Consider the following 12,413-nt stretch of genomic DNA (forward strand, 5'->3'; position numbering starts at 1 on the left):
ATATGAGGCGTCTTGCGGGGCAAGGGAGTGCTGATGTGTGGTATACAGCAGAATGTAGCCGAAATGAGATCTATATGAGGCGTCTTGCGGGGCAAGGGGGTGCTGATGTGGATGCGCAGGCTGGTCTGGCTCCATGCTGGTCGTAAACGCATTACGTTGGTTTTTTCATGGCGCGGCTCCTCTATTACGAAAGCACCAAATGTCATGCTTAAAATAGTAGAAAACAATTGATGATGATATTTTTCTTCTATTTATTTCACAGATAGACGAAGCTTTCGCCTATGACCTCTTAAGCATATTCAAGGCGAATTTGTCACTTGTAGATCGAGAAGTGGAGCGTGACGTCTGTTTCAGCAATGAAAACACTACTGACTACTCCGAGTTTAATGAAAGAATAATGACAAATTTATCTGATGTAAGTAATCAGTATTTGACCCAAAAAATCTCAAATGTATCATCATTTTAGTGATTGATAAAAATAATAGAAATCTATCATTTGGATATTCTTATAAAACATTTCTTGAACAAAATGTTGATATAGTTCTGGACGATTTGGATCAAGTGAATGGTGGGCTTAATGGTTAAGGTGTCTGCCTCTCAACCCAGGGATCACTGGTTGGTTCCAGGAAGCGGACCCGAAAGTGATTAATATGACTTGCAAGAAGTTTTTTAGGAATAGAGCTTAAATAAATATGTTTGAACCAAGCGATTCAGCATAAACATTTATATGATGAATAATAAATGATAATGATGTTTTGTTCTAGAATATTTTATTATCTGCTATATATAAATATATTATATCGGATCTTGTATCTTATACTTACCAACAGCATCCATATATTTTTTCGTGGTAACAATGGTCATGTATCATACTAAATACTATCAACATAATTCACCATAATTATTGATGGAATTTAAGATAATGGCATTATAGATACATGATAGACTAGTTCAGTCTGAAATGGAGCAATAAAATGTACGCACAATGACAGAACCAACGTAATGCGTTTGCGACCAGCATGGATCCAGACCAGCCTGCACATCCGCGCAGTCTGATCAGGATCCATGCTGTTCGCTTACAAACTCTATAACAAGTAGAGAAACTGATAGCGAACAGCATGGATCCTGATCAGACTGCGCGGGTACGCAGGCTTGTCTAGATCCATGCTGGTCGCAAACGCATAACGTTGGTTTTGTCGTGACGCGGCTCGTGGCTCGTAACGTTTAGGTTACCAAGGTGAATTTACTTTTTGGCAAAACAAAAAAAAAACATATCCTACTTTATACATCAAGGAGAATGGAGTTTAATATTTGTTACACTCTATTTGAAATATTTTAAGAATTCAAAATCTATATTTTGATAAAACTCGGTAATAAACCAAAAGCTGATTATCTCCCAAACTAGATATTTATCATTTTTAAGCCTACACATTTACGACAGAGATGTTAACGTTATTTTTCAATCATTGAATTATTGACATTTGACTTATTTTTTAATGAAGATTTAAATAATTTGCTATGTCTCAACTTTAGAGAAATCTTTTTTTTTTTCATAAATATTAGCAAATATATATGTGTATGCACAGTCGGTTGTTCTGTTTTATTTCTAGATAAATTACGATGGGGTGTTTGGTCCTATTATTTCAACAAACGGCTTTATCCGACAAAGGATTAAACTGGAGATCCGGAAGGTTGTGTTTAAAGGAGGACGCCAAACTATGCTAAATCATGTAAGTTAACCAGAGACTTAACATATATCATGGTGACTGATACTTTTCTAATGAAGATTTTAATGAGGCGGGGCAAAAAAAGCGATAAGTTCGAAAACAGAAAATTGCGCGATATATTTTGATAAATTATATAATATTTTCAAATTGGTAAGCAGCCAGGTAGAAAACAACAAAAACAAAAGTTTATTGAATGCCCATAGAGTGAAAAACTCCACGTATGACCAGCCTTGCGTTATTTCACCTCGTAATATTATAATCCTAAACTCGGGAAATCTCCATAAAGTTCGTCAGTTTCCGTGTCTAACGATGTTTAATGAGCGTTGACATGACAAGGAGTGAAACAAAAATCATCCAGTCTTCATAAATTTTCTGAATGATACAACTTAGCTGAATTTATTTGAAATGAAATAATCCAATCAGAAAAATAAGTCGCCAATCAGATGGTCATATATTATCATGTGCGTATTTTACAATTATTTTATAATTGTTATTGTTTTAACAGCTCGGTCATTGGACGGAAGAAAGTGGTCTGAATCTGAATGATAATCTTAAATCACTTATCAGAGAAAAACAAAAGAAGACATACAAAGTTGTTGTCATACCGGATGTGAGTGCTCTTTAATCATAAATATATGAGCCGTGTCACGACAAAACCAACGTTTTGCGTTTGAGACCAGCATGGATCCAGACCAGCCTGCGCATCCGCGCAGTCTGATCAGAATCCATGCTGTTCGCTAACAGTTTCTCTACTTGTTATAGGGTCTGTAAGCGAACTGCATGGATCCTGATCAGACTGCGCGGATGCGCAGGTTGGTCTGGATCCATGCTGGTCGCAAACCCATTATGTTGGTTTTGTCGTGACGCGGCTCAAATATATTTTTTCTTATATATACCAAAATATTTTAAATATTTGTATAGATCTACATTTTTTTCTTTGTTATTGTTAAATCAGAATGCCATAATGAAAATAAGTATACTTATCACTGCATGTGAACTTTGTATGTTACCTTCTATACATAAAGATTTTATTATTATTATTATTATTATTATTATTATTATTATTATTATTATTATTATTATTATTATTATTAAATTTTAGATAATACAACTTTTATTTTTATAATATTAATTTCATTTTAACTTAAAAATCTCAGCTTTTGCACTGCTAAATGTGCAGAACGAATTAACCCTTAATCAAAAACTCAATATAAAAAAAATGAAATCAAAGGAAAATTTACTGAGGTTCCAAAGCCTAAAAACATACAATTTGGAATTTTCACAGAAGTCAATCAGTTAGGACAATTAAAACAGAAAGAAATGCATTTTATGTGTGCAAAACTTGGCCTTTATTTGAGTTAAAAGCGTTTAGACACTTTATGATTTTGGAATATTTTAGACAATGAAAATGATTATTCAGGAAAACCGGAGTGAGCGATGATTAGAAAATTTGCACATGAGTTTTGGTCTGGACATAAATAAAATGGTACACAAATCTCGAAAAAAAGTCATGTTGTCTCAAAGAAATTCAGTAGAGTCCCTTTATGCTCATAATATTGTATAAGACCATGAAAGGATGTACATGTATGCCTGACATGTATGCCTGACACATACTGGTGACATGGTTTTTTTTTAAATTGTGTCAAAAAAAGGCAATTTGAGCCGCGTCACGACAAAACAGGCATAGTGCGTTTGCGACCAGCATGGATTCAGACCAGCCTGCGCATCCAGGATCCATGCTGTTCGCTATCAGTTTCTCTACTTGTAATAGGGTTGGTGAGCGAACAGCATGGATCCTGATCAGACTGCGCGGATGCGCATGCTGGTCTGGATCCATGCTTGTCGCAAACGCATAACGATGGTTTTGTCGTGACGCGGCTCATTTATCAATTGCTATCTTATTTATTTATTTTGGAAGTTCTCAAATTCCAAAATTCTAAAAGTGTTACCAAGTCCGTGTAGAGCAGACATTTACCGACTTTAATACTTTTTATTCAAGTATTCATAAACTGTTTTATAACAAAGTAAATTTTGTGATGAATAAACACACGTAATCATAAATGATAATATCGAGTTATAATATTCATTTCGATATCAAAGTTTTACAGCGTTTACAAAATAACCAAACTAGAAACGTGACTTTTAACATTTTAAATACCAACATGTAAAGCACGTACCTGTATGCATATATGATTTTATTCATAAATAGTTTTCTTTGCCTATACAGTCAATAGTCTTTTTACTAATAAAATTGATTTTTGTTTGTTTGTTTGTTTGTTTTCAGTATGAGCCTTTCATATACAGGGAAAAAATATATACAAATGGAACGTACATCTATGAATATAATGGTCAGTTGAAATTTTAACAACATTTCTTTTAAAGATTTTAAAAAAAAATCTTTATAATTTCAAATAATCACACACTTTTAAGTATTTATTGCTTGGAGTTATTGTGGGATTTGAATAGTAGTTAAATGTTTTACTTGGTTTGTATTTTTATTAATAAATACACTGTACATGTATTGTTAATTCATAAATCTAAAAGAACATCACAAATATGACTCTTGTTTTTTTTCCTTTGTAATTATACATTTGTATTTATTTATTCTTAAATATTTAGAGTAAAATGTACTGATATGTAATATAAGAAAGAACATGGCTTTCCATACAGCATCAGACATTATAAAATATTCTAACATAACTTGTAACATGCTGTTTTGGTGCGAAAAAAATAACAACTTAAGCCTACGGTACAAAACAGGGTCACAGGGGCCGATATCATTTCTTAAATATGCCTCCATATGACGTCATATCAAGTGAATCGTTGCTCCGTATTGCTTTTCAATCAGGTCCCTTTCTAATCCTAAGCCTTAGAATTTCAGTATAATAGAATGGTAATATACCAAGAGTTACAATGTTAAACTAGGACAAAATAAATGTTCAATTAAAGCTGACATCGCTAAATCTATGAAGTCATTGACCCACTTGTTTTTTTTTCCCATTGGGAAGGCTTAATGATTTGAGCTGTTTAGATCGTTTAATTCTTTCTTAGCGTCTTATTACATACTACATACTTATATACTATATAGAAATCTTATAATTGCTGGATACTCATTTCAACAGTTTGAGATGAGTCGTGTTTCGAGGTATCAAGTGTGCGTTCACATCAATTGCCATACCTGGTAACAGGGTGTTAATTAATTTAACAAGTGTATTTAACACAACACATTTGTATGTCAATGTCAATGAGATTAAACAAGTTATCCGAATGCTATCTGAGAAGGAATGTTTAAACAGTTTAAAATTTCTTGCAACAGTGGACAAAGGTGACTATTGTGAAACAAGATTCGTATGTGAAAATTAAAATAATACAGAACCTTCTATAAGTACAAGTTTCATTTTATGTAACATAATGTTTGTTGTCACAATGGTCACGATTTACTTCAATTCTAATTCAAACAAATTATCTGACTTAAAAGAAACAGACTTTATTTAAATTAGATTTCTTTATCCCCAAGGCAGTTGGAAGCCAAAAATATATATAAATGGTAATCTTAAATAAAACCGAGCTTGTTCGTGGACGATAGTGGTATTTAGTCTACCGCTCGCTCCACTCCGCCCCCTCCCTAGCACCGACTGAAGCAAATGTCAACATTTAAACATGAACATTTTCTTAAAACATTCGTATACGTTGTTACACGTCGATGATCATGAAAATTTCAAGCCTATATTTGGCCTTAACAGTGTATGTTTGAGATCTAAAGCAATAAGACTGCGGTAATTTGTTTTAATGTTTCTTTTTTTCTTTCGCGATATATACATCCGCAAGTGGGCTGATTCAATCGAGTAACTGTAATATCCTAGTCGTATTTTTTCTTTTGCGATATATACATCCGCAAGTGGGCTGTTTCAATCGAGTAACTGTAATATTCTAGTCGTATTGCCTTACGTAGACATGAACCTCTATGTACTTTCTATATTTCAATTTCTTGTGTGTCTTTGTTGTATTGGTTTGTTCATACTTGAGGACATGAAATATTATTTCAAATTTGGTGTAATTGAGGGCCGGTGTTCTATAAATCTATAACTTTAAACTAGATTGAAAACTAGTTTTATTATTCATGCCGCAGTTTCTTTGCTATTTTTTTTTTAGGTTTGTGCGTTGATTTGTTTAAAGAGATAGCTAAAAAGTTAGATTTTGACTACGACTTTTACGAAACTAAAGATGGTTACTTTGGATCACTGAATGACGATGGGACTTGGAATGGAGCAATCCATGAACTCATTGAAAAGGTAAGCAGCGAGACTTTATGATCTGAATGTCATTCATGGTGTGAATGTTCGCCTCTCAATATTTGCTATATTTCTGAAACTTGTTAGTCTTGCTTTTCATTTAAAGATGAATAAGTTTGGGCTCAAATTTTTTATATGAATGTTAATAATCGTATGTGAAGGTACAAGTCAGAGATTAACATTTTTGATATACTTACCCCGAGATATGCTGTCGCATAAACAAAAATCAAATCGAATATCAGATTATTGCATGCATTTTTTTGGTGCAATTCTTAAAACGCCAGCACAACTTGTCATTGTCGGTTTACGTAAATACATAAAAATATAGTATGAATGATACTCTGCTTAAATAATTGGTCTTCTTGTATATGACAAAACAAATAAGCAAACAAGTGAAGCAAGAAGACTCCTATATATTGAATGAGGATGTGTGAAAATAAATGAAATATAATACAGGGAGTGAATCCTTTATTCCTCTCTCGCCTTTACCTGCGTTGTGTTTTAAACTTTTCTTGCCTTTCAGTCTAACTTCTTTCTTACAGACTATCAAACTGTTTAATTGCATTATTCAGATCATCATAACGCTTGATTACAATTTTATTTTCCAGTTTAAAGTGCATTTTATTCTGATACATAAGGAAAGTAATGAAATTTAATTGGTTTTTATATTATAGAAAGCAGATATTGCTGTGGGGCCAATATCAGTGATGTCTGAACGAGAAAATGTGGTCGACTTCACTGTGCCTTTCCATGAGCCGGTTGGTCTAACCATTCTTATGAAGAAGTCAAAGTTCGAGTACACGCTTCATCGGTTCCTCAGCGTTCTTGAGCCGGAGGTTTGGGGATGCATTGTGGCCTCCTACTTCTTGTTCAGCGTTCTTATGTGGTTATTTGACAAATTCAGCCCTTTCAGGTTTAGTATTTATATTAACATTTTTGCATTTATTTATCTTGTGTTTTTTTTCAACTTAAGTCGGTATCACTGGCATGAGAGATGTTGCGTTTTTCATTGTCTCCAAGCAACAGGAAATTTTAACTAATTTGGTCACAAATTCAGTTTTGTTTCATTGTTCTCGACGGCTATTCCTCGAGCCTTTTTTATTGATCAAAATTCAGTAACACAAAGAGAGCATTGACAATAATTTAGCTATAAAGTAAATAGCTACAAAACGTCAATGGCAAAATTTTTAGCGACTCTTAATAAGTTTTTGATACAAATCACTAAATTCAAATAATATTTACATAAGCTTTTCTTCTGTCTTCTCCAGCTACCAAAACAATCCAGACCGCGGAGCTGGTCCAGAAAAAAGAATTTTCACATTCAAAGAAGGCATCTGGTTTTGTATGACTTCCCTTACCCCTCAAGGTAGGCATGTCTTGTGTGTATTAATTTATAAAACCATATCACCTTTCCATTTCCGTTAAATGGATTATTCAGTATAAAAGAAATGGTATCTTAAATAAGATTCGTCTTTGCAATTTTCCGACCGAAGGCCGTCTAAAATCAGTTTGACTTCCTGTAAAATTTACATGGAAGAACTGAATATAAGAAGAATTTTCATTGGTCATTTTAAAATTACAAACTGAAATCTGGAAATCTCATTGGCTATTCTAAAAATCAAAATTCAAACACAAAGATGCTTGCACAAATTAGCTGAAGAGTAAATGAAGTCAAAAGTATAAATTTTTAGGCTTATTAGGTTTCTTAAAACAAATTAAATAAGAAAAATTTCTTTGTTTTCCATACATAAAATGAAACGGATGTTCAGAAAAAAACTATTTTGCACATTAATATGCTGATTGGTTTTATGACTTCTACTTATAGGCTTTTTTCGTATTGATATCATTATTTAGATTTTTCCCTTTTCATTAATGATTCGTCTCTTAAATAACATTTATAATATAACTATTCTTGATTTTCAGGAGGTGGTGAGGCACCAAAAGCAGTTTCTGGTCGTCTTGTTGCGGCTACATGGTGGCTGTATGGATTTTTGTTGGTGGCATTTTACACGGCAAATCTCGCTGCATTCCTCACGGTAACGAGACTTGAGACTCCGATAACCTCTTTGGAAGACCTTTCAAAACAACAGAGTGTGAAATATGGACCAATAAATGGAACAAGTGCATTGATATATTTCAACAGAATGAAAGAAATTGAAGAGCAGTTTTACAGGTATCTATTCGTTTTGAAATATTTGTAACTGTATAATCAATGCAGCTTATGTACGGTACCAGATGAAAAGAAACAGTTCATAATATTTCTGACATATTAGCTGTATAATATTCTTAGCTTTATGTTGTAAACATCCTACATCGCTCATATTTTTTATTGCCCCTTAAACGATTTCAAATTTCATGCATGTACGCATTGCTTATTACGGATAAAAAATTTCTGTAATCAAAGATCTGCAGTTAGAAGTAGACATTGCTTAAATAACCAATACAATATTTAAAGTCATTAATAGCTACTAAAGTACAAAATATTTCCATACTTTAACTCTAACCAGTTAAGCTAAATAATGTGTTTTACGTTAATTACACGAATCCATACAAACGCATAGAAATGATGTAATTTTTTTAGAATCTGGAAGGATATGAGTCTAAATGACAGTTTGGATGCTGTTGCACGTGCTAAACTAGCAGTGTGGGACTACCCAGTTAGTGAACAATTTACAAAGCTCATTAGTAGAATGCATGTTCCAAACACGACGAGTGAAGCGATGGAGATGGTCAGACGTGGAGAATTAGCTCTAATTGGTAAAACTATAAATTGCAATTTTGTAACTTATATGTGTGTATATTTTCTTGAATAATTACTAATTTCTGACTCAAATATATGATAATAGAATAATGTGTGACATATCAGTTTACAAATGTATCTTCCACTGTAAGAGCACAATATTCAGCAATTCAGCAAAACATGCATTACATTTGAACATAACAATAAATCGGCACACATGCCTCTATGGGTACTAAGAGATACAGATATCTTTAGATAGATATGTATAATCTAATTCATATTTCTCCTTGTGTTTCAATTACGCTACTTTACACTAAAATAAAGCTTTAGTTTATATTCTAGCCAGATTACAACTGACTGAGAAAATTCTAAAAACAGATTCAAATGATTTTGTTATCCTTATTTCAACCAAAACAAAAAATATCCTAAACGGAAGCCAAATTGAAAAGCTTCATTTTTCATTATCACCAATATATTGTTTTTCAGCCAACTTATTGTCAATATTTCTTTTTTTTCTTTTTCCGACACAGGACATATATTGCTTAACAGTCATCTAATTTGTTTTAATAAGTTTTGCTTATTTAAATGTAAACTGTTTCTGTAATGGTGGCTATATTGTAACCCCTCAGGCAATGACAGAGAGTGAACAATTGGCTAATTACAATACGTTTTAAGCGTTCAACTTTACAGCTATACTAAGGTGTTAAAATTCGATTGTATAACCAATTTGTTGGCCATTAATGTGATAATGTATATAGGGCTTTCCAAAATAGTTATAAATCAGAGCGGGCGCTGTGGTCCAGTGGTAACACTGTCTGACTACGAATCAAGGGGTTGCGAGTTCGATCCCCCGCTACTCCAATAAAATTACTAACAATCTTTCTAATTACTAATTACTAACTCACTTAACACAAGTCACACATTAATAACATTAATAACTTAGCACAGCTCACACAGAGAACATAACTCACTTAACACAAATCACACAGAGGACTTGACACACTAAGCACAAATCATACAGAGGACATGAGACACAAAGCACAAATCACACAGAGAACATGACACACTAAGCACAAATCATACAGAGGACATGACACACTTAGCACAAATCATACAGAGGACATGACACACTAAGCACAAATCACACAGAGGACATGACGCACTAAGCACAAATCATACAGAGAACATGACACACTACAATAAGCACAAATCACACAGAGAACATGCCACACTTAGCACAAATCACACAGAGAACATGACACACTAAGCACAAATCACACAGAGAACATGACACACAAAGCACACAGAGGACATGACACACTAAGCACAAATCATACAGAGGACCAGACACACTAAGCACAAATCACACAAAGAACTTGCCACACTAAGCACAAATCACATAAAGAACATGACACACTAAGCACAAATCACACAGAGAACATGAGACACAAAGCACAAATTACACAGAGAATATGAGACACAAAGCACAAATCACATAAAGAACTTGACACACTAAGCACAAATCACACACATGTAAGCACAAATCACACAGATAACATGAGACACAAAGCACAAATCACATAAAGAACTTGACACACTAAGCACAAATCACACAGAGGACATGACACACTAAGCACAAATCACATAAAGAACTTGACACACTAAGCACAAATCACATAGAGGACATGACACACTTAGCACAAATCATACAGAGCACATGACACAATAAGCACAAAGCACACAGAGGACATGACACAATAAGCACAAATCATACAGAGGACATGACACAATAAGCACAAAGCACACAGAGGACATGACACAATAAGCACAAATCATACAGAGGACCAGACACACTAAGCACAAATCACACAGAGAACATGACACACTTAGCACAAATCACACGGAGGACATGAAAAAATAAGCACAAATCACACGGACGACATGACACACTTAGCACAAATCACACGGAGGACATGACACACTAAGCACAAATCACACAAAGAACATGACACACTAAGCACAAATCACACAGAGGACATGACACACTAAGCACAAATCACACAGAGGACTTGACACACTAAGCACAAATAACACAGAGGACTTGACACACTAAGCTTATATCACACGGAGGACATGACTCACTAAGCACAAATCACATGGAGGACTTGGCACACTTAGCACAAATCACACGGAGGACATGCCACACTAAGCAGAAATCACACAGAGAACATGAGACACAATAAGCACAAATCACACGCAAGACATGACACACTAAGCACAAATCATACAGAGGACATGACACAATAAGCACAAATCACACAGAGGACATGACACAATAAGCACAAATCACACGCAGGACATGACACACTAAGCACAAATCACACAGAGGACATGACACAATAAGCACAAATCACACGCAGGACATGACACACTTAGCACAAATCACACGGAGGACATGACACACTAAGCACAAATAACACAAAGGTCACTACATACTAAGAACATAAGGAACATTACTCACACAGAGGACATAACACATTTAGCAATAATCACTTTACTCACTAAAACCGCTAATCACAAAGTGAAAACTACTCACTTAGCACAGAAATAAATTTACAGAGAAATATGTATATTACATAAACATTCTTTATAAAATAGAAGTTTTCATGCCTTTTGTAAAAGTGTAAGTGGAAGATTTTGATCAATAGGAAACGCGACAGGCGAAATGTGCGTGTTTTTGAAGATTCGGCCAGCCATGCTGCGGATGCGCAGGCTGGTCTGGATCCATGCTGGTCGCAAACGCACTATGTTGGTTTTGTCGTGACGCGGCTAATATGTTTTTTTTTTATAAAAAAAATACATAAAATATTTCAATTCCAATTTCTTAACTGTAACTTAGATAAAACTAAATAAAATAACGCTACATGTAAATAAATATGTAAAAGAAAAAACAAAAACATTTATCAAGATTTCAGCACAATTTATTTGCATTTAACTCATTAAAATGGAAGGATCACATTTATTTGTAATATCTTTGATACCATTTGATCCATTGCAATTTAATGAAAATCTGACAATAAATATATATGGACATAAACTGCAAAAATATACAAGGAAACGAATCCTTTAGTCATTTGCATTCATGAAATGATTCTAATCTTGTGGTTGAATCAATCTGACTAAACTTCAGATCTACTTATTTCTTTCCTAATGCGTAGCGTAATTTAGGACCTGATTTTACTTAGATTGATGGTTGAATATAACAAAATTTTAATTTTCATACCTAATGTAATATATGCACATTCTTACAAGTATATATATTATCTATATCAATGAATATAATTAGCTGTCATCAGAGAATAATTTGAATTGAATTAAAAATATTCATACAAAATAGAAAGGACCATGACCTGTGTGTTTAGACTTAAGTTCTTTGCTCCTTATTCATATCAGAATACAACACACAAAATACATATATGATTGTTATTGTATGTTCTTAATGTGTAACCTTCTTTAAATAAAGATATTATTATTATTATTTTTATTATTATAAAATCATGAAGTCAATTATAATATATCCTAGATAATAAATGAGCTGCGTCACGACAAAGCCAACATAGTCTGATCAGGATCCATGCTGTTCGCTTACCAACT

General features: G+C 33.6%; 1 protein-coding gene across 1 annotated transcript in view; it reads left to right on the plus strand.

The window, feature by feature from the left end:
* LOC132749220 (ionotropic receptor 25a-like) overlaps positions 1 to 12,413 on the plus strand; it is an 81,527-nt gene that overhangs the window by 63,685 nt on the left and 5,429 nt on the right. Inside the window, exons 8-16 of the mRNA XM_060738936.1 lie at positions 263 to 415; positions 1,611 to 1,730; positions 2,233 to 2,337; positions 4,012 to 4,075; positions 5,880 to 6,019; positions 6,694 to 6,932; positions 7,288 to 7,385; positions 7,943 to 8,192; positions 8,601 to 8,776. Coding sequence (XP_060594919.1) covers positions 263 to 415; positions 1,611 to 1,730; positions 2,233 to 2,337; positions 4,012 to 4,075; positions 5,880 to 6,019; positions 6,694 to 6,932; positions 7,288 to 7,385; positions 7,943 to 8,192; positions 8,601 to 8,776 — 1,345 coding nt within the window. The remainder of the gene's footprint in view (positions 1 to 262; positions 416 to 1,610; positions 1,731 to 2,232; positions 2,338 to 4,011; positions 4,076 to 5,879; positions 6,020 to 6,693; positions 6,933 to 7,287; positions 7,386 to 7,942; positions 8,193 to 8,600; positions 8,777 to 12,413) is intronic.

The sequence above is a fragment of the Ruditapes philippinarum genome, unplaced genomic scaffold (genome assembly GCF_026571515.1).
Source record: "Ruditapes philippinarum isolate M1 unplaced genomic scaffold, ASM2657151v2 ctg891_1_1_1_1, whole genome shotgun sequence".
NCBI classification, from domain to species: domain Eukaryota; kingdom Metazoa; phylum Mollusca; class Bivalvia; order Venerida; family Veneridae; genus Ruditapes; species Ruditapes philippinarum.